We start from the raw sequence: 23,156 nt of genomic DNA on the forward strand, positions 1-23,156 counted from the left end.
TTGTAGTTTTGCAACAGCTGGAGGGCCACCAGTTTGAGACCCCTGATTTGCATCAATGGAAGCGTTTGGGGAGTTGCATAGCCTGGCAAACGACAGGTAAGGTAAATTTTAACCCGACAGCGCTTGGTGCAATGCTAACCCAGCCATGTAAACAACATTGGGCGCGGCAATGCACACAATTTTGACAGGCATTTGTGGAACTCCAAAAACGCTCATGAACTGAATGCTTTTGAAGTTTGAGTAAACTTAGCCTAACTGATATCGTAAGCAGATAATGAAGAAACAGAGTAAATACTAAAGTAACAATGTTAATTTGTATTTATTTATTCCAGGTGTTTATATTGTGCTGTCAATTTACCCAATGATTTACATACGTATTATACATTCACATCAGTCCCTGCCCTGAAGGGGGTTACAATCTAAGGTCCCTTACTATTTATGCATACAAATACTAGGGCCAAATTAGACAGGAGTCGATTAACATGCCAGCATGTCTTTGGAATGTGGGAGAAAACCATAATACCCGGGGGAAACCCCACGCATGCACAGGGAGAACACACAAACTCATGTAGGTAATGCTGTGGTTGGGATTCGAACCAGCGACTCTAGTGCCGCCAGGCAAAAGTGCTAACCACTTAGCAAACTGTGCTGTAACTCGCATTAGTTATAAGGATTGTATCCGACTTTGTTTTTTGACAGTAGTAGCTGAAATAGCTGCTATATCTACACAGCAGCTCCTAGCTGTCATTTTAAGAGCTGGGAATTGCTGGCAAATAATTCAATGTGTATTTCAATTAGCCTTTTTAACCCGAGTTTCTCAAGTGTAATTTCACGTCCAGCCATCCAACAGTGCATTTATTATCAAATAATCATTTTTCAGATTTAACGATGAAGTAAAACACATCAAGGTTGTAGAGAAAGACAGCTGGATCCACATCACAGAAGCCAAGAAGTTTGAAAGTTTATTGGTAAGTAGACACTTGTTGAGTGCGATTCCCTGGCAATCATCTGCAGATGGCTGCTGTGTCCAGCAAATCTCTGATTGATGCGCCCTTTATTCTTGGAAGAGCTCCGAGCCTGTAAAATGCAAGACTGTGTTCTCTCTGGTACCAGCTTCACCCTCTCCTTGAGGTCATTGTACCCATGCCCACACACAATGATAAATGAATGTGAGGGGTTTTTAGCATACAATCATGTGACAGGAGGTCAAGAGTGTAGATAAGGGGGTCTAAACGCCTCCTAGAGCAGTGATGGCGAACCTTGGCACCCCAGATGTTTTGGAACTACATTTCCCATGATGCTCCACTACACTGCAGAGTGCATGAGCATCATGGGAAATGTAGTTCCAAAACATCTGGGGTGCCAAGGTTCGTCATCACTGTCCTAGAGTATTCTTAATGCAGCTGTCTGATGGCTCACAGCCACTGTAGACACTTCTATGGAAGATTTTTTTTTTATCTCCGCCTCGGCTCAGTCAGGTGACACAGCCCAGTTTGTCTGTGAATGTGTTTCATGGGAGGAGGTTAGACCTGTACTGGAAGGAGGGCTAAAAACTCTATTGGTTCTGCACTCTTGCTCCCTACACTCTGTGCTATCATCCTTAACCACTTCCCACCCGGCCAATGCACATATACGGCCAGGTGGGAGCCGTCTACTTCTGATAGGATGTTCAGGAACGTCCATCAGGAGGAGCGGGATCGCGCACGCCCGCGCAGCGGTGCGATCCCGATACGCCCGTGTCACCCGGACACGGCGCATCTCAGATCGGCAGGAGGGCTCTGTGATTGGCCCTCCTGATCACATGACGGCCGTGTCCAATCACGGCCGTCATGTGATGTAAACAAACAGCCGGTTGCTAGGCAATCGGCTCCTCCTCTCCTCACACAGAAGTCATCGCTGAGGAGAGGAGAGCAGATCACTGCAGCCGGCTGATGATCAATGAGTATGAGCTGTTTTTTACAGCTTTTTACTCACTGATCACTAGTCTAGTGTTCACACAACACACCACACAGTATAAACACAATGTCCCCACATAATAAAAACACATGTCCCTAATAATAAAAACATGTCCCCCACATATGTCCCACTAAAATCACATGTCCCAATGATTATCTGCACACATATGTACATGATCATTTGCGTACATATGTCCGTGATCACACAAACCAATTATTATACACTTTTACCAAAAACATGTAGCAGAATGCATTTTGGCTTAAATTTATGACAAAATTTGATTTTATTGGATTTCTTTTAAAATAGAAAAAAGAAAATATTGTTTTTTTTTTTCCAAATTTCCGCTTTTTTGCGCTTCTATCGCAAAAAAAAAAAAAAACGGAGTCGTGAATAAATACCACCAAAATAAAGCTCTATTTGTGCGAACAAAATGATAAAAACTTCATTTGAGTACAGTGTAGCATGACTGCGCAATTGTCACTGAAAGCTGAAAATTGGGCTGGGAAGGAAGGGGGCGAAAGTGCCCTGTATTATAGTGGTTAAAAAAAAAAAAGCTGCACCCTGAAGAAGTCGCTATAGATTTTTATCCATTTAGACAGGTATGCTGGTACCTTGCACTATTTTATTACACATTACTGACCACTGCTCTGTGTGCATTACACACTCCTGACCCCTGTGCTCTGTGTGCGTTATGCACTCCTGACCCCCCCTGCTCTGATATGTATATACTATGTATGTCATATTTCTGACCAGTACACTCTGCTATATTGTAAAACAATTGCTGGTTGCTCAGTAACTGTTAATGGAATTTCTTCTTACTTTACTCACCTTGGCTCCAGTAGTGTGACGTCCTTGAACTTTCGCCAGCCGCCTGACATCTTCAAGCGGTCAACTTCCGGGTATCGAACACTGCCCGCTTTCAATGGCTAGGCTAAGATGACATCACTCCCATGCATGCGCGGGAGATGCGTTGGTTTCGGCATTGCCGAATTTCTACAGTGAGTTGTACGTGTGCGTAACTCACTGTACAGGGGGCGGACAGGCAGGTTGGTAATTTAAATGCAGAAGAGACAAAGCGTGTCTCTTCCGCATTAAAAATCTTGCCTGTTTGCTCATTTTTATTCATTACCCAAGGTTCCACTTTAAGGTAGGCCGTGCTTTTTATATGGGTTTGCTAGACTTCTGCTTGTGGCATTGTGTACAAGGACTGTTGCTAAACCCACGGCAGACAAAAGCAAACTATTTATGTCTGTCCAGGAGACTGCAGTGCCTTTGTTTTACTGCTTTGGATGCAGCTGCCTGTTTTTTTGTTTTTGTTTTGTTTTGTTTTTTTTCTGTCTGGATATTGCCAAGTTGCTTTTGATATTTCTAGGAATTGGTGGAGTATTATCAGACACATTCCCTAAAGGAAAGCTTCAAGCAGTTGGACACGACGTTAAAATACCCCTACAAGCTCCGTACCCGCACTTCACCAAAATCCCCAGGTAAGTCGGCCCCTTTCTATATAACAGGGCTGCCTCTGCCTCCAACTAGATAAGGAAGAGTACCATAGACTTGTCACATTTAGATTTAAGAATGTTCAGAGTAACGGGCAAAAAAGTGATTTTTCTTTGAATGTAAAGTTTGTACAATTTTTTTATATTTAGATTTTACTAAAACGATATACTATTAGGTCAGACCTGAACACTTTCAATTGGTATATAATCGGGTAGGCCCTAGTACTACATAGCTGAAGGTAAATCTAATGGAAATTGAATATGAAAATTGTATAATATATGGCCAGCTTAAACGCGAGAGAATCCACTTGACACTGCTGATGGTACAGAAGTTTTTTTTGTAATTTGCTGTTGTAGCTGCTTGTCATTAGCCAGACAGAAAGTGTTTTAATAAATGTGTTCATGGCGAGTGCTGTCAAGGGAGCTCTTGGACTGGTTTCCAAAATTTTTATATACACTGATCAGCCATAACTTTATGACTTTGTTACGTCAGTGCAATATATTAGGCGGCACATATATTGGAGCTCTGTGCATGAATGATGTGGCCGTGTGGGCAGAGTCCAGAACTCCTGAGCAGCTTTCAAAAAGTGACAGCTAGTGCGGGGAACGTCTCCCTATACTGCTGCTGCCACGGGGAGAGGGGGCAGCGGCTGCAGCACTGGGAACATGCTACACGTAACACCCTAAAAACAGGTGGAACATGTTCCCAAAAGATCTGCCAACCTCTAGTGATGCCTAATGGTGTCCATGTCTCAATGGGTCAGGGCTGTTTTAGTGGCAGAAGGGGGACGTAATCAAGATTAGGTGGGTGGTCATAACGCTATGGCTGGTCAGTGTATATTGGTCCTTATTGCCAGCAGCATAAAGAGACATTGTTCATATGAAGGCTGACCACCTTCTTCTTTTTTTTTTTTTTGATTTTAGAACCATTGCATATTGTTCTAAAAGGGGAAACTAGAGAGGAGCTGCTAATGTACATTTATGCAATAATTCAACTAATAATAAACGTAAGGAGACATGGCCCTGCTGGTTATTACATGCAGACCTATTAACCATTAATTACACACTTGCGATATGGCTCATTCACATCATACATGCATTAAAAAAAAAAAAAAAAATGCACAGATTTGATGTGCATAGAATATTTTAGGGCAGGGATCTGCAATTAGCGGACCTCCAGCTGTTGCAAAACTACAAGTCCCATCATGCCTCTGCCTCTGGGTGTCATGCCTGTGGCTGTCAGAGTCTTGCAATGCCTCATGGGACTTGTAGTTCTGCAACAGCTGGAGGTCCGCTAATTGCATATCCCTGTTTTTAGGGCTTGTTCACACCCTGTGCAGAGACTTAATTTTACTAATGCAGGACAAAGAAAACATTTGTTTTCTATGGCCCCTGTTCACCCTACAATGCTGATGCTATGTTTTTTTTATTGAAGATAATTGGTGGTGGTGGGGGGGGGGTTGGTGGTTGCCCCCCCCCCCCCCCCCCCAGTCACACTGGTGTGAATGGGGACGGGGCTTAGAGATAGTTATAAATTGAGGCAGTTACCATTTTGTTTAGCTTACTAAGTGTTGTGGTGTGAACAGGACACATGTAAAACAATTGTATTCTTTTCACCTTTACAGAGAGCGCTGTTTGTAACAGGTGTAAAAAAAAAAAAAAAAAAAAGTCTCGGCGCATGGTGTGAACAAGTCTTTGTATATAATTGTAATTATATAGGCAGCCTGAAATAAGTGTATTAATAACACTCTTTATATTGTAGTTCATAAAACACCACTGCTCACAGTCATATTTGTCGAGCAATTTTGTGAACAGTTCATATAAATGGGTAAACATGAGGTTGATCAGACGTAGACGGAGTATGTTCAGTATCGCGTTTCTGCTGGGTGGGCACAATAACTGAGCCATTCTAGAACAGTCATAGAACTGAATGGCGGTGTTATACTCTGTGCCTTTAACCCTCTAGTCTGCTGGCTCACCTTGCTTTGTTTGTTTTTTTTTTACTACTTTCTGTTCTACCTTTTATATTTTCTCTGAACTTTTTGCAGCTTCCTGTGCTTCCTACAACTTTTCTTTTCTCAGTCCTCAGGGCCACAACTTCCCTTGTCAGAATCCGTCCACTCCATTCTGGTCAGGTACTGCATTTCTCCTAATGAACGCCGTCACTCCTAGTTGCGGTTTGAAAAACAATACAATGACTGATCATAGCATGTGCTCTCTGATACTACTGTATATAAAGCAAGCATGTTGAACACTTCATGATAAGCAGACGTAAAGTGGTGTTAAACCCCCAAAACAAAATGTATTAAATTGCAGCTTTCCAATTCTTAGATATGATGGTTGAATTCGTTTTTTGTTTTAAGCTTTTTTTTTTTTTTTTTTACCTGGGGATCCAACCAGTAGGTCTGTTAATTTTCAGCTTACAGGCCAAGCTGTCCAGCAAAAGTGGCAGTCAGAGGTTGGAAAAAAACATGTAACACTGAGAGGGGTGCTTACAATGATTAGAAGTAAGAAAAGAGAGATGGCGCCCTCTAAGTGCAGCGATAAAATGACTACAATTTATCAAAAAGGTTTAAAAACACTCACATATAATTAGTGGTGTAAAGGCACATCTTTGGATACAATGTTTCATCCGTGTATCCCTTAGGACAAGAATCATGGGGGCTGTAGTGCAGAGATCCCAGCATCTGTCGCTTAGCCGATGGTGAGTGGCTTGATCCATTCCATGGCTGTTTCCTATACTCCTTGTATAATCTAAAATACCTTTGTCCACTGCAGTGTCGCAGTCTCAATATAAGTTGCTAATAAAATAAACAAATGAAAATTCCATAAAAATATTTCATAGTTTGGTTTGCACAAAAGTTATAGCGTCTACAATCAATGTACTGTTATTAGGATTTTTTTTTTTACCAAAAATATGTAGCAGAATACATATTGGCCAAAATTGATGAAGAAATTATATATATTTTTTTTAATGTTTTATAGCAAAAAGTGAAAAATACTGTTTGTTTTTTTTTTGTTTTTTTATAGTGTAAAAAATAACCGCAGAGGTGATTAAATATCACCAAAAGAAAGCCATTTGTGGGGAAAAAAATTAATCAATTTTGAGTACAGTGTCGCATGGCCATGCAATTGTCAAAGTAATGCAGTGGCGTATCTCAAAAAATGACCTTTCTAGAGCTGAAGTTGTTAAAGCTCTCAGATTGCCAGTCTAAGCCCCTGTCACTAAATAAAATGGTTACCTAACAGTCCTGTTTACACCTTGCTTCAACGCTTTAGTGGTGCTTCAAAGCCTCCCTAGAAGTCTGACAAAGCTCGCTTGAAACACCTGCAGCTTTTGAGAGCCTTTAATTCAGCTTTAGCTTTGCTTTGGAGAAATTGCAGGGATGAGATATCAATACACAGAGGGCATCTGCCAAGCTCCATGAACCACTTTGTATCTGGGCCAATTCGGACAACTTCGCTCCTACGTTGTAAAAATCAACGTTTTATTTTTTTGATAGAAAATTACTCAGAACACCTAAACATTAAATAAATAAATATATATATATATATTTATTTATTTATTTTTTAAGCAGAGGCCCTATAGAATAAAATGGCAGGTGTTGCAATTTTTTTATGTTGCATGGTATTTGTGCTGCGATTTTTCAAATGCAACTTTCAAACACTTTCATGAATTAAGAAAAAAAAAAACAAACACTAAAGTTAGCCCAGTTTTTTTGTATAACGTGAATGATGATGTTCCAAGTAAATAGATACCCAACATATCACTCTTAAAGCGGGAGTCCGCCGGGACTCCGCGTTTTTTTTTTTTAAAGCCAGCAGCTACAAATACTGCGGCTGCTGACTTTTAAAATAGTGACACTTACCTGTCCAGCGCGCCCGCGATGTCGGCACCCGAAGCCGATCTCTAGATAGTCTTGTCGGGTGCTGCCGCCGCCATCTTGGGTATGGGAATCAGGAAATGGAGCCTTTCGGCTTAATTTCCCGGTTCCCTACTGCGCATGCGCGAATCGCGCTGCGCAATAAGGACGGTCCCCGCTGCCTCTGGGATCTGTGTGTTTCCCAGCAGGCAGCGGGGCACTTGCGCAAAGGGGCGGGCACTTGCGGAAAGGGGCGTAATCTACGCCCCTTTCCGCAGAGAGCTATCCCGGAAGTGGGTGCAGAATACCTGTACTGTACAGGTATCTGCACCCCCCTGAAAGGTGCCAATTGTGGCACCGGAGGGGGGGAGGGTTCCGATGAGCGGAGGTCCACTTTAGGGTGGACCTCCGCTTTAAATTGTGTCTGCCTGTGTATTGGCAGCAAACTATGGTGCTTAATATTCTTCATAGGCAACACTTTAAACGCCTTTACAGGTTAAAGCTGCACAGAAGGTCTGGTTCTACAATTATTGCTCTCACTCTGGCGTTTGCAACAATACCTCTTGTGCGGTGCAATCACCGTTTACATATGTGCGCGGAAGTAACGTGTGAGTTCGCATTTGTGCGGAACCAAAGTAGGATGTGGGCACTTTTAAAAATGTGTTTTATACAAAAAAAATTTTTTGGGGGGATTAACTTTTTTTTTTTTGAAAATATTTTTTATTGAGTTTTAGAAAGACAAACGAACATTCAACAAAAAACAGTGACATGCCACAGTATTATGGTTAGACCCACGCAGGGGCCGTCAAGGGGGGATTAACTTTATTACTATCACATGGGCTGACTAATATTTCTTGAGACAGCATGGGCCATTACAGGTCCTCTTTATGGAGCAATCTGGGGTCTATTAAACCCCAAGTCTCTCTATTGACGTCCTCCAGTGCATGAGCGGCCTGTGCGCCCCCTGAAGGGCACTTGCGCGGTGCGCTCTGTGATCAAGTGAGTCTATGGTCGATCCTGACCCCTTACCACGTGATCAGCTGTCAGCCAATGACGGCTGATCACGTGATGTCAACACAGCCGGTAATCGGCAATTTTTTTCTCCTCACGCTGATCACTGGTGGCAGTGAGCGTGACATTAATCCTGCTCACTGCAATGTGCCCAGATCCTCAGTGCCCACCTGTGCCCCCTAAACGTGCTGCCTACCAGTGCCCACAATTAGTGCCTGGACAGTGTTGCACATCAATGCCCATCACTGGTACCTATCTGTGCCACCCGTCCGGGCCCATCAGTGCTGCCTTATCTGTGCCCATCAGTACCGACTTATCTGTGCCTATCAATGCCGCCTTAACTGTGCCTATTAGTCCCCACCAGAGCAGCCTATCAGTGCTCACCAGTCCCGCCTCATCAGCGCATATCCATGAAGCAGAAAAATTACCTGTTTGCAAAATTTTATAACAAACTATTAAACATGATTTTTTATTTTTTTCTGAATTTTCCATCTTTTTTTGTTTGTTTAGCAAAAACTACAAACCCACTTGTGATTAAATACCACCAAAAGAAAGCTCTATTTGTGGGGAAAAAATTGATAAAAATGTAATTTCACAATTGTCATTCAAAGTGCATCAGCGCCAAAAGCAGAAAATTGGTCTGGGAGGGGGGGGGTTTAAGTGCCCAGTAAGCAAGTGGTTAAAGGGAGATCATTAACCACTTCAGCCCCAGAAGATTTGGCTGCTGAATGACCAGGCCTTTTTTTGTGATTCGGAACTGCGCCGCTTTAACTGACAATTGTGCGGTCATGCAACGTTGCACCCGAATGGAATTCATTTCCTTTTTGTTTCACAAATAGAGCTTTCCTTTGTGTTTTTTTATTTTTTACACGATAAACAAAAAAAGCGACAATTTTGAAAAAAAAAAACACAATATTTTATATATCTTTTTGCTATTTTTATTATTCACGATATATATATATTCTTTTTTCTATAATATATTCCCTTTTTTTTTTTTTTTTAAAAACCTAATTTTTTCTCAGTTTAGGTCGATATGTATTCTACATATTTTCGCAATAAGCGTATATTGATTGGTTTTCGCAAAAGTTATCCTGTCTACAAAATAGGAGATAGATTTAAAGCATTTTTATTTTTTTTCACTAGTAATGGCGGCGATCTTCATCGGAACCGCGACATTATGGCGGATGCTTTTGGCACATTTTTTGGGACCATTGGCATTTATACAGCGATCAGTGCTATAAAAATCCACTGATTACTGTAAAAATGTCACTGGCAGGAAATGGGTTAACTGTGTTCCCAAGGTGTGTTTCTAACTGTAGGGGGAGGGGATTGACCTAGAGGAAGTGACAGATTGTGGTTCCTAGCTCATGGGAACTTTCGATTTGTCATGCCTCACAGAACAGGGAGTTGTGGGTTTTTTTTTTTTTTCCCCTGTTCTGCCGCTCGTGGCCGGCAGTCATCACGACCGTCGGCCACGAGCATCGGCACTCCCGCTGTGCAGCGGGCGCTTGTGCCTGCTATCCTGATTCCCAGTTAGCTACGACGGCTCATGGGATCATGCCGACCTGCCGCAGTAAAATGACGGTGGCTGTACAGCAAGGGGTTAAACAGAATCTGTGCTTAATCACTATATACACTGCACACCCATAGGAATATCTTGTGGGTACAAGGAATGTTAACCACTTCAGCCCCGGACCATTTTGCTGGTCAAAGACCAGACCACTTTTTGAGATTCGGCACTGCGTCGCTTTAACTGACAATTGCGCAGTCGTGCGACGTGGCTCCCAAACAAATTTTTTTTCCCACAAATAGAGCTTTCTTTTGGTGGTATTTGATCACCCCTGCAGTTTATTTTTTGCGCTATAAACAAAAATAGAGCGACAATTTTGAAAAAAAAACACATTATTTTTTACTTTTTGTTATAATAAATATCCCCCAAAAATATATATAAAAAAAAACATTTTTCCCTCAGTTTAGGCCGATATGTATTCTTCTACATATTTTTGGTAAAAAAAAAAAAATCGCAATAAGCGATTAATTAGTTTGCGCAAAAGTTATAGCGTCTACAAAATAGGGGATAGTTTTATGGCATTTTTCTTCATAATTTTTTTTTTTTTACTAGTAATGGCGGCGATCAGCGATTTTTTATTGTGACTGCGACATTATGGCGGACACATCGGACATTTTTGACACATTTTTGGGACCATTGTCATTTATACAGCAATCAATGCTATACAAATGCACTTATTCCTGTGTGAATGGCACTGGCAGTGAAGGGGTTAACTAGGGGGTTGCAGTGTAGGGGTTAAGTGTTCCTAGGGGCGTGTTACTAACTGTTGGGGGCTGGGCTTTCTTTTAGTGAACACTGATCTTTGCTCCAATCACATGGAGCAGAGATCAGCGTCACTTGTTGCTAGGCAGAACTGGGAGATGCTGTTTACAATGGCATTTCCCAGTTCAGCCGCCCCGTGAGACGATCGCGGGTATGCTCGCGGCGATCGAGTCCGCGCGACCGGACTCACGGGCGTCCTGACCAGCACGCCACCGGCGGCGTGCTCGCGATGGCAGGGCGGCATTTAAGATTGGACGTACCTGTACGCCAATATGCCTGCCGGTGCCATTCTGCCGACGTACAGCGGTGTGCGCCGGTCGGGAAGTGGTTAAGTACTGTACAACAGCTAACTGACACAAATAAGCCTCAGGACAAAGGATCATTTTATTAAAAATTAAATATTTCCATTATATATGGTTTTATATGACTGATCCTACCTTACGGAAGAATTTAATTAAAACCAGCAACTGTTGGGTCAATGAACATCATGGTCCGGACTATGTAATGTTCAACCAAATTATTCGAGTACAGGAGTACGTAATATACAAAACAAGAGTGCAGCAGTTCAGATGAACCCTCTGTTCACATCAAAGTCCCTAGTATTCTGCTATACATCAGGGTTCCAAGAGTTCCCCCCTTAAACCAGAGTCTCTCCAGCATTCCCCCTTTACACCAGGATCCACAGAGTTTCTCCAGTATTCCCCCTTCCAATTAGGGTCCACAGAGTTCTCCCTTATATTAAAGTCCTCCTTACATTTCCAAAACCCCCTTTACACCAGGATCTCTGCCAACCCTGATGTAAGTGGGAATGCTGCAGACTCTGATGCAAGGGGGGTCTCTGGTCACACAAGACTTACCAACCTAAAAAAGAAAACAAATGCAGCCACTACATCTATGAATTGGTAAGCTGCAATACAGTGCCTTGAAAAAATATTCCTACCCCTTGAAATTTTCCACATTTTGTCATGTTACAACCAAAAACGTAAATTTTATTTTATTGGGATTTTATGTGATAGACCAACACAAAGTCACACATAATTGTGAAGTGGAAGTAAAATATAAGTTTTTTTACAAATGTTTGAAAAGTGTGGCGTGCAATTGTATTCAGCCCCCTTTACTCATACTAAGATCAAGTGGAACCAATTGCCTTCAGAAGTCACGTAATTAGAGTCCACCTGTGTGCAACTTAAAGCGGAGGTCTACCCTAAAATACACTCCTAGGTCTATGTGATCCCCCCTTCCCTAAACGCTATGTAACCCCCTTACCTTTCAGCTGTCTTCCTCCGTTTTTTTTATATTTCAATTTTTCTGTCCCAGTGAATTGCGGAAAGGGGAGGAGCCGATGTGGAAAGGGGCGGGGCTTAATCGGCAGGTCACTTGTTCCGGTCTGCCGCATGGGCTCCTGGGATCTTTTTTTTTTTTTTCCCAGGAGTCTGAGATCTAGGAGTCTAGAGATCTAGGAGTCTAGAGATCTCGGAGTCTAGAGATCTCGGAGTCTAGAGATCTCGGAGTCTAGAGATCTCGGAGTCTAGAGATCTCGGAGTCTAGAGATCTCGGAGTCTAGAGATCTCGGAGTCTAGAGATCTCGGAGTCTAGAGATCTCGGAGTCTAGAGATCTCGGAGTCTAGAGATCTCGGAGTCTAGAGATCTCGGAGTCTAGAGATCTCGGAGTCTAGAGATCTCGGAGTCTAGAGATCTCGGAGTCTAGAGATCTCGGAGTCTAGAGATCTCGGAGTCTAGAGATCTCGGAGTCTAGAGATCTCGGAGTCTAGAGATCTCGGAGTCTAGAGATCTCGGAGTCTAGAGATCTCGGAGTCTAGAGATCTCGGAGTCTAGAGATCTCGGAGTCTAGAGATCTCGGAGTCTAGAGATCTCGGAGTCTAGAGATCTCGGAGTCTAGAGATCTCGGAGTCTAGAGATCTCGGAGTCTAGAGATCTCGGAGTCTAGAGATCTCGGAGTCTAGAGATCTCGGAGTCTAGAGATCTCGGAGTCTAGAGATCTCGGAGTCTAGAGATCTCGGAGTCTAGAGATCTCGGAGTCTAGAGATCTCGGAGTCTAGAGATCTCGCGCGAGTCATAGAAGGGAAGTGACGTCTTTGTATCATTGTTTATCTCCGTTGCCATAACAACGGGGCGGGACTTCCGACGAGAACGCCCGTTGTCATGGCAACCGGAGCTGTTGACGGCGCTCGATATTGCGCTTACTGCGCATGCGCGAGATCTTTTATAGATCGGGCGGTGCATGCTGGTCATTTAGCATCTCACACTCCCGGAAGAGGATGCCTGTGGGCTTCACATGCCCACAGGCAAAATGGAAACCGTCGGGAGACGGTTTTATAAAGTCATTTATGAGGAGACAAAGGCATGCTGCTGATGGCAGAAACAACAGAAGTAAGTGTTAGCCTTCTTAATAATATTGATTTTCACTATGCCTAAAAAAAAAAACGTTAGAAACGGTGGAATCCCGCTTTAATCTCAGTATAAACACAGCTGTTCTGTGGAGCCCTCAGGTTTGTTAGTGAACAAGCGGCATCATAAAGGCCAAGGAACACACCAAACAGGCCAGGGATAAAGTTGTGGAGAAGTTTAAAGCAGGGTTAGCTTATAAAAAAAAAAAAAAAAAAAATATCCTAAGCTTTGAACATCTCACTGAGCACTGTTCAATCCATCAATTGAAAATGGGAAGGGTATGGCGCAACTGCAAACCTACCAAGATATGGCCGTCCATCTAAACTGACAGGCCAGAAAAAGAGAGCATTAATCAGAGAAGCAACCAAGAGGCCCATAACTGGAGAAGCTGCAGAGATCCACAGCTCACAGCTTGTGGGAGAATCTGTCCACAAGACAACTATTAGTTGTAAAAAGCAAAAGAAAAAACTGAGCTGGACAATAAACTAAACTAGAGAGCTGCAACACAAAGTGAGATACACACAAAATACAATAGAAACAAAAAAGGTTGCGCTCTAAACTATGGCCTTGAAAAAACCTCAGTGAATGAGAATTGATCTCATATATAAAGTTACAAAGTAAATGTAGCTTTTTTTTGTAAATATTAAAGATTGTTAGTGATCAATAATACTGTAATAGTGTCCAAAAAATATATATCTAAAAAGTGATCAGAAAGTGTCCAATAGACTGTGCGATATTTAGTGAAAGTTCAACATATAATGAAATCCACAATCAAAGTGACTTTGCTTAATAGATCCCACCACCATAAGAAATGTGTGCTTACCAGCTGCCAGATAGTTAAAGAGGAAGTAAACCCTGATGGGTGTTACTTCCTCTTTGATTCCCTGCAAAGGTAAAGCATAATGGACTACTATGCATCGCATAGAGCCCATTATGTGTCACTTACCTGACACAGGAGCCAGCGAAGTCACCGCTGTCCCCTGTAGTCCGGAGCCTCCATCTTCTTGGTGGGTCTCCGTGGGTCTCGCTGCTCCAGCGCTGTGATTCACCGGAGCAGCGATGATGTCACTCATGCGCACTGGAGCCGACACTCGTGGCATATCGCCGCGATCTGCAGCTTAGCCAGTGCGCCTGCACGCCGCTGTCTTCGGGTAAATATCTCATAAACCGTGTAGGTTTAGAAGATATTTCTTGGACCTACAGGTAAGCCTTAATCTAGGCTTACCTGTAGGTCCAAGTGGTTTGTAAGGGTTTATAGCCACTTTAATCCCTGTGGCTAATACCCAGCCAGGGCCTTTTCCGCAATTGGATTTCCAGAATCGATCTGGTCGTCACATCTGTGACACATTTCTTATGGTGGTGGGATCTATTAAGCAAAGTCACTCTGATTTGTGGAGTTCATCATATGTTGAACTTTCACTAAATATCGCACAGTCTATTGGACACTTTCTGATCACTTTTTAGATATTTTTTTTTGGACACTATTACAGTATTATTGATCACTAAAAATCTTTAATATCTTTTAAAAAAAAGTTACATTTAGGCTACTTTCACACTGGGGCACTGGCGGTAAAGCGGTACTATATTTAGCAGTGATTTACTGTTCTAGCAGCGCTATTTGGCCGCTAGCAGCGCAGCTTTAACCCCCCCCCCTCCCCCGCGGCCGAAAACCGGTTAAAGCCCTGCCCTATTGTTTTCTATGGAAAGGGGGCGCTTTAAGGGTGGTAAATACAGCGCTCCAAAGATGCGGCTTGCAGGACTTTTTTTGACCGTGCTGCAAGCACACTGCTCCAGTGTGAAAGCCCTCGGGCTTTCACATTGGAGAGACAGCAGCGGTTGTTTCAGGGCCCTTTGCAGGCCCTATTTTTAGCACTGTAGCGCCTCCAAAGTAAGGCCCTTTTCACACTGGGGCACTGCAAGTTTATATACGAGATCAGTACTCATTCACTGAGGTTTTTCAAGGTCATAGTTTAGAGCGCAACCTTTTTTGTTTCTAAATTATTAGTCATGCACTCCACAAATCCGACTATTACGGAAGAGTAGCAGGAAGAAAGCCATAAGAAATCTGATTTGCAGTTTGCGAGAGGCCATGTGGGGGGCGCAGAAAACATGTGGAAGGAGGTGCTCTGGTCAGATAGGACCAAAATTTAACTTTTTTGGGCTAAAAGCAAAACGCTTTGTGTGGTGGAAAATGAACACTGCACATTATCCTGAACACACCATCCCCACCGTGAAACATGGCGGGAGCAGCATCATGTTGTGGGGATGCTTTTCTTCAGCAGGGACAGGGGATCTGGTGGTAAGAGTTGATGGATAGAGCCAAATCCAGGGCAATTTTAGAAAAAAAAAAAAAAACCTGTTAAGTCTTTTGCAGACTCTGAGACTGGGTTGGAGGTTCGCCTTCCAGCAAGACAACAACCCTAAACATACAGCCAGAGCTACAATGGAATGGTTTGAATTAAAGTAGAAGTAAACTCCCCTATCGTTTTCAGCCAAGGAAGCTGCCATCTTTGCCTCTGTTTAATCTTCAACTGCTATGGTGCTGCACATGTGATTCGTTATGACACCAGCCATTGGATGGTTTGATAGTTTGGCTGAGAGCACAGCCAATGTGCAGTTAGTATTCCCGGCATGCCTTTTTTTTTTTTTAACTGTTTAAATCCATGGGTTTACTTCCACTTTAAGGCATATTGATGTGTTAGAATGGCCCAGTCAAAGTCCAGCCCTAAATCCAATTGAGAATCTGTGGCAAGACTTAAATTGCTGTTCAGATGTTCTCCATCCAATCTGACAGAGCTTGAGCTATTTTTCAATGGACAAAAATGTCCTCTCTAGATGTGCAAAGCTGGTAGAGACATCCCCAAAAATACTTGCAGCTGTTACGCTTTATGAACACAGGATGTTGTTCAACCTCTCCTGAACGATTTAACTTGACCGCTAGATACCGGCATCTAAAAACGGCCGTTTCGTCGCGTTTGCAAAAAAAAAAAAAAACTGCTTAGAAACGCCCTGTGCACATGTACTGATAAGATAACAGAGGAGAGTTCAGGGGCAGCTGGAAAAAAAAATGGCCACCTGCTCCTAAACATCTGTTTGCCTGCAGCGGTGTACATGAGGCCTAATTGCAGCGAAAGGCGGTTCTACAAAGTATTGATGACTCGGGGTAGCTGAATACAAACGCACGCCACACTTTTCACATATTTATGTGTAAGACATTTTGAAAGCCATTTATCATTTTTCTTCCACTTCACAATTATGTGCCACTTTTTGTTGGTCTATCACATAAAATATATTTACATTTTTGGTTGCAAGATGACATTTCAAGGGGTATGAATACTTTTTCAAGGCACTATATATTAAATGTTTGTTTTTCGGCTTAAGGGTCACTATACTAAAAGCCATATTAAAAACCCTAAATGAAAAAAATCATCATATAGCAGCTTTCCAATTCTTAGATGTGGGACTACATTAGTTTTCTTTCTTAGCCTTTGTTTCCACCTTCTGATCCGGCCAGTAAGTCTGTTATTTTCCAACTTATTTTAACAGAACGGGCTGTTCACCAGGTGAAACTAAGACATACAAGCTAAAAAAAAAAAAAAATGCAGCTACCACATTTAAAAGATTAGTAAGCTGCAATATATAAAATTTTTGTTTTTAGGTTTAATACCACTTTAATTCCTAATACATATTTGTAAAATAATGCAATAGTTTTAATGCACAAAATAAATGATGGATTCTTTACAACTTGCTCTTTTACAAGAAGAAAATATGTTTTTTAAAGTGGAAGTAAACTTCCATCTCTTGCTTTTACCTATAGGTAAGCCTGTAAATATCTCCTAAACGTGCACCATTTGGGAGATATTTAGTGTACATGCAGCCGGTGACCTCACCAGTGCATGCGCTCTGAGGAACAGCCACCTGTGCCGTTTCTTTAGAGCCCTGTGCCATGAACGGTGGCTTCTGTGCGAGAGTGACATCATCTCGGCTCCAGACAGTCACAGAGCCGGAGTCCACAAAACAGAAAGATGGGAGAAGATGAGTGCCCAGAGCACTGACATCTCAGAGAGGGAGGGCTTTGTTTTAAAGTAAGTTTAACATAATATGCTGGCATGCGATGCATACTAGCACATTATGACATTACCTTGCAGGTACAAGAAAAAAAAAAAAAAAGTCCAGCAGCATACAATCTCTTTAACCTTTCGGCTCCATGCACACTGAAGCTCAAAAAAGCTTTTTCTGGACGCCAGATTGGCAGAAAACGCTGGTTGAAAAACGTGCTTTTAACAGCGTTTTGTACTAGCATTTGAGCGTTAGCGTTTATGGGCGTTTTCAATAAAAATACACAGAGGACACTCCAAAAATCCCACATTGCATTCCAAACTCCCACAATGCATTGAAAAAATAGAATGCCGAACACTAATTAACGTGTGTTTATGAGCATTTATCGGCGTTTGACGTTTTTTGGCGGTGAAAAACGGCACTTTGAATGCAAATTTCTGGCGTTCAGAAAAAAGCCCATAAACTCCACTGCTCATTAAAGCTAAAAAACGTCCATGTGTGCATGGACACATAGGCTAACCTAGAGTGGAGTTTATGGGCTTTTAAAAAAAAAAGCGCCCAAACTCCAATTAACTGCCGTTTATGAGCTCCAGTGTGCATGGAGCCATACTATGATCCAAGTGTAACATGCCACCTTTTGTAGCGCAGTGAACTGCGCCATCTTGTGGCTGTTTGTTGGCATTGCAGTGTGAAAAAGTTTCAGGTACCAGAGGCTTACAAGTATGTAGCAACACTTTAGTTTTAGTATGAATCTACTGCAGCCTATCGTCAGCATTTAGCAGCATGTGGTTGCATGGGTACTGCAGACCATAACTCTTTGTCTCCTGATATTAAACTAAAAAAAGTATATACACCTTACCAAAGAGGTGACAGTAAATACTACCTATTCCATCCTCAGGCAACCTTAATTTAATGGCTTGTATTAGCACCTTCACTAACATTTTTCACTAAAATTGCTGTTTTTCAGCCACAGTGCACTGTATCTTCCAGCAGAGGGTTTATTTTCAATGTGTTGGGAGACTAAACAGAACTCCAATCTTGTCTGCAGGCAGCTGAGTTGTGGAGTCATGTATTTCATTCATAAAAATCTATCACTAAAAAGCACTGTTTTAGTAAAAAAAATTGTTAGTGTGAGAGATCCTGTGGATTAAAGTTACCCCGAGGCTAAACACAAACTTAGTTATTTTGCAGTTGTTAAAACCAATAAGAAATGCCTATTCCATAATCGGTACATCATTGTTCCTCACCTGCTCTGCCTTTTTCTTCACTTACCCTGCCTCTTACCTCCTCTGCCCATTCTCTATATCCTCATCTGCATGTATTTCCTACAGGTCTCCAGCAGAGTTATGCCATATTGTATGCCTCCTCCTTGTAAAACAGTAAGATTAGTCTTGTAGTGAAAAGTCTCAGAGCTTTGTAGAACGCTAAAAAAAAATAAAAAAAATTCTACCTTTAATGCATTACCTGTGTTAAGGTAAAAAAAAAAAAATTCCACTAAGTGACACAAACAAATCCAGCACTGTGCCTATCTATAGCATCAATGGTTCCCTCTTAAAGCGGGAGTCCGCCGGGACTCCGCGTTTTTTTTTTTTTTTTTTTTTTAAAAGCCAGCAGCTACAAATACTGCAGCTGCTGACTTTTTTAAAATAAGGACACTTACCCGTCCAGCGCGCCCGCGATGTCGGCACCCGAAGCCGATCTCTAGATCGTCTCTCGGGTGCTGCCGCCGCCATCTTGGGTATGGGAATCAGGAAGTGGAGCCTTTCGGCTTCATTTCCCAGTTCCCTACTGCGCATGCACGAGTCGCGCTGCGCAATAAGGACGGTTCCCGCTGTCTCTGGGATCTGTGCGTTTCCCAGCAGGCAGCGGGGCACTTGCGAAAAGGGCCGTAATCTACGCCCCTTTCCGAAGAGAGCTATCCTAGAAGTGGGTGCAGGTACCTGTACTGTACAGGTATCTGCACCCCCCTCCCCCCTGAAAGGTGCCAATTGTGGCGCCGGAGGGGGGGAGGGTTCCATTGAGCGGAAGGTCCACTTTAGGGTGGACCTCCGCTTTAATTATTCAATGTTGTAAAAAGTCCCACAATAGTGAAGAAAAGTGCTTGTGCTTAAATATAAAGTCCATGCTCCACTGTTCAGACACAGTGCCCCACATGGATGTACACTCATCCTATACGTTGACCACCTATTTCTAGAGTGGTCACTTGCACTTTGTGGGGAAAAGACCCTTGGATGGTATATTTCAAAGTCCGCTGCACTGTAGGTAATCCTCAATGGATGGGGAATAGGAATGGCAAAGGGGGGCACCCATAGCGTAAAACCGTTTTTTATTGGAATAACAGTAAAAAATTAAATTGAATACTCTCACATTTTAAGGTGCCTGTGCCTGGCACCCGGTATGATCAGCATGTATTTGAAATATAGGGTGGACGCCACTCACAGCTGACAGGCAGGGCATGTATGACAGAAGAGACCCCTATCTGTCCTAAATGCTTCCTCCTGTTTGTCAGCCGTGATATATACTGAGCTGGGCATGTGCAGCTCAGCAAACATTTGTGGCCCCTGATCCGTGCCACTGTGGTGTGACGTCATTGCAGCCCAGCCATTCAAGTAGCTGAAGGCACAGAGCCCAGAAGGAAGACTAGGTGAAGATGGACGTGCCTGGGACCTGCTGGAGGGCTTGGTTTGACAGGCAAGTGTGCCTTGCATACTAGTACATTATGGCGTAACCCACCTTAGGGACCCCAAAAAGAACAACCTACAGCGGGCTTTACTACTGTTTTAAGATAAATTCAAAGTTGGGGGTTGTTCATTTCTTTATTAATCTGCTTGAATGTTTTCTACATTTACTTCACTAGGAACGAAGGCTGCCCATATCCTAGCAACCAATGATGCAGTCATACTGAACTGAAAGTGGGTGGAGCCTAATGGGGAACACTAACAGACTAGTTTTCCATTAGATCTGTCTTGCTGTGATTGGCAGTGGGCAGATTCCAGAGTCGCTATTCACTGGAATCTTGTCTATTGCCATCCTCTGTCCAACGCAGAGTTCTTCCCTCTCCAGCACCCAATGTTCTATGTGGTTCAGCATTTGTATGTATGTGAATGCAGCTCGACAGAAGTTAGGGGTCCTGGCAATAAATGGTATGGTGCATGGGTGTCCGCAGGTAGGGTAAGGGGGGTCAAGTGCCCCCCCTTGGAATCAGGGTTTGGATTTAAAATTCAGCACAGTTGTGTCGCTATCAGGTTGCGGGCTCCGTTTCTTCCCTATTGGTCATAACTGAGGGCCAATCAAAGTAGACTAGGAGAGGAGAGCATCATGGGACATGGGGATAACTTATCCTACCCTGTTTCCCTTAAAATAAGCGTGAGTGTCGGTGATGGCTGCAATATAAGCCCTACCCCCCAAATAAACCCCACCCTCTTTCCCCGAAAATAAGCCCTACCCTGAGAATAAGACATAGAAGGACTTTAGGGCTTATTTGGGGGGTAGGGCTTATATTGCAGCCATCGTCAACAATCACGCTAGGTCTAATTTTAGGGGAAACAGGGTAGTACTACGTCTGTAGCCTCTGACCATGATAATGTGATAATGACATTGTCAAAAAGGGGTGGTGCATAGGGGACCCTAAAATGATGCCCCCCCCCCCCCCCCCTGAAAAAAGTTCTGCAGATGCCCATGGTATGGTGTTATATCTCTGACATCTCATCGTCACTTCTCTCTGTATCATATATCACATACATCTGTATCATTAGCCACTAAATATGGATTCGCACTCCAGAAAATAACAAAGCATATAAAAACACTACGCACAATACAGGGGTAGCTATCTAAAATAAACAATGGCCGCTCAACCTGGCTTCTAAAATCTTTGTATAATAATTACCGATATTCTGACGCTTGGCCTTGCTGGTGCTGTGACATAATTTCCTGTCCCTCTCCGCAGTGTTCACGCCTCGACCTATAGGGACCGCAGTCGCCAGGTACAACTTTGCCGCCAGGGACATGCGAGAGCTGTCTCTACGGGAAGGAGACATCGTGAAAATCTACAGTCGGATGGGAGGAGACCAGGGCTGGTGGAAAGGAGAAACAAATGGAAAAGTAAGAGCAAAAGCTAACCATTGATCGTTTATGGCAGCAATGACTGACTGGCATCTGATGAAGTTAATAATATACAGGATTTTATCAAGCTGACAGCAATTTAGTTATATTTTCAATAAATCTAAAAAGCAATAGTTATGTGTTCAGGTAAATGGTTAATATAAAACTAAAGTACAAGTTCAGTGCAAGGGAAACATGAACAGACAACATCCTGTGGAGAAGGAGAGGAGAGGCAGACTCTGCCTGTGCTTGCTCATTACTGATCAGAGCAAAACGCTGCGAGCACTGTAATCTAAAGGGATTTGAGGATGCTCTTTTTTATGCTCAGGGGTTTTCCTGTGCTACTTGTATATAAACTGTATTGTACAATAGGTGTGCAGTCTGTTTTTTTTTCATCTGAACTCATCTGTGGTCTCTCTCTGCAGATTGGCTGGTTCCCCTCCACCTATGTAGAAGAAGAAGGTGTTCAGTGACGGTGGGCACATGGGTGAAATTTACACCCCCTTCCAGACTTCTTTAATTCTTTGCACAAACAATGGATGGGACTTTCCTACAGAGACTCCTGTGGCCCATGCACAGGCTCATAAACTGTCCATGCCTCTTCTCCTGCTCGATGGTCTTCCTTGTTGGTATTACATGTATATAAGATTTATAATTCTGATGACAGTGGAATAGGAAGATGAACTGTAACATGGAATGTTGGTTTTGCCTATTTTAAAAAAAATAAAATAAAAGTAAATCAGTTCTCTGGCTGCCTTTTTCTTCCTTCAGGCTTTGGCAGGGGATGGGTCCACTTTATGCTTTCGTAGTTAAAGCGATTCTGAGATGATCATCAAGAAAGCTGCATTTTTTGACTTTTAAATAAAGGACCTATTATTTCTTCACTAATCAGTTTGGTGAAAGTTATAGAATTTTTCTTTATATAAAGCATTTGCCAAAAAGCAGAGAGACATTTGGCCTTTCAGTGAGCAGTTACACCACTTTGTTGAATAAGGAACATTTTGAAAAGCCCAATTCCAGATATTTTTTGTGTGTTGGATGGGTTGGGAATGGTAAGAACCTACTTTTTTTGCAATCTGTGTCACCATTAATAGGTTCCCTTGCTTCCAGTCCCATTGACACCTGGATAATGGGTGAAAATTGCCCTCACAGGCAACATGCAAACAGCAATAGAAACATGAAGGAGGTACTTATACAAACTTTTTTTTTTTTTTTTATGGAGTTTACTATTTTCTTGCAAAAGCTTTTGTAAAATCTGTTTGTCCCCGATAGTTATCCCTCACTTCCAAACCATTCTAACTAGGAAATGAGGAGCAATCAGACAGCAATTAAGGGCCTTATTGAGTTTACTTAAAACACCAATTTAAGGCAAACAGAAGATAAATACTAGACCCTTCTGTTACTAGACCGTGATGGTCACAGGCAAGGGAAACGGAGTTTGTTCCGCTGAAACTAATTATGGCCTTACACTGGGGAAACAAATTCCATTATAGTCATCAGATACAGGTACTTACAACAGCTTGTATTTATATTGTTATTCCATAACTTCCATCCAGCAGATCAACATATTCCAGTAATGACAAGTTATCTTTATACCATTGACACTGAATGGCTTTAGCTTGAATCAAAGAGAAGCTGCCTGTTCTGCACAATGGGAGGAGGGGGGGGGGGCCTTGGACATCTTTGTGCTCTACCTGTTCTAGTGGTAAACCTGTCAATGGGTGATGAATTTTCCTTTTTACCTCACATTAAACAAATGGATTATTTCACATACTCAAGGCCACTTCCCTAAAGACCCTTTTAAAAAAAAAAAAGAGTGATTGGACTCTGAGTGAGGCTCACTCTCCTCCATTCACAGGGGCAGGCTCCACAGTGACTGATCACTGTGATAGCCAATCAGAGGCTATCACAGCAATTAAGTGACCCCGG

At 42.6% G+C, this 23,156-nt stretch overlaps 1 protein-coding gene across 8 annotated transcripts in view; it reads left to right on the forward strand.

Annotated features, from left to right (window-relative positions):
• VAV2 (vav guanine nucleotide exchange factor 2) overlaps positions 1-21,971 on the forward strand; it is a 277,949-nt gene extending 255,978 nt beyond the window's left edge. For 5 of the 8 annotated variants that reach the window (XM_077479141.1, XM_077479145.1, XM_077479142.1 and 2 more), the window contains 5 exons: positions 881-968; positions 3,329-3,440; positions 5,501-5,587; positions 21,073-21,227; positions 21,653-21,971. In XM_077479141.1, coding sequence (XP_077335267.1) covers positions 881-968; positions 3,329-3,440; positions 5,501-5,587; positions 21,073-21,227; positions 21,653-21,700 — 490 coding nt within the window. In that variant the 3' untranslated portion in view covers positions 21,701-21,971. The remainder of the gene's footprint in view (positions 1-880; positions 969-3,328; positions 3,441-5,500; positions 5,588-21,072; positions 21,228-21,652) is intronic. The other 3 variants (XM_077479147.1, XM_077479148.1, XR_013274298.1) reach the window with 2 other exon arrangements.
• Positions 21,972-23,156: the final 1,185 nt, after the last annotated feature.

This window comes from Lithobates pipiens, unplaced genomic scaffold, assembly GCF_037356315.1.
Source record: "Lithobates pipiens isolate NorthernLeopardFrog02 unplaced genomic scaffold, aLitPip1_a1.2 Scaffold_14, whole genome shotgun sequence".
Lineage (NCBI taxonomy): Eukaryota > Metazoa > Chordata > Amphibia > Anura > Ranidae > Lithobates > Lithobates pipiens.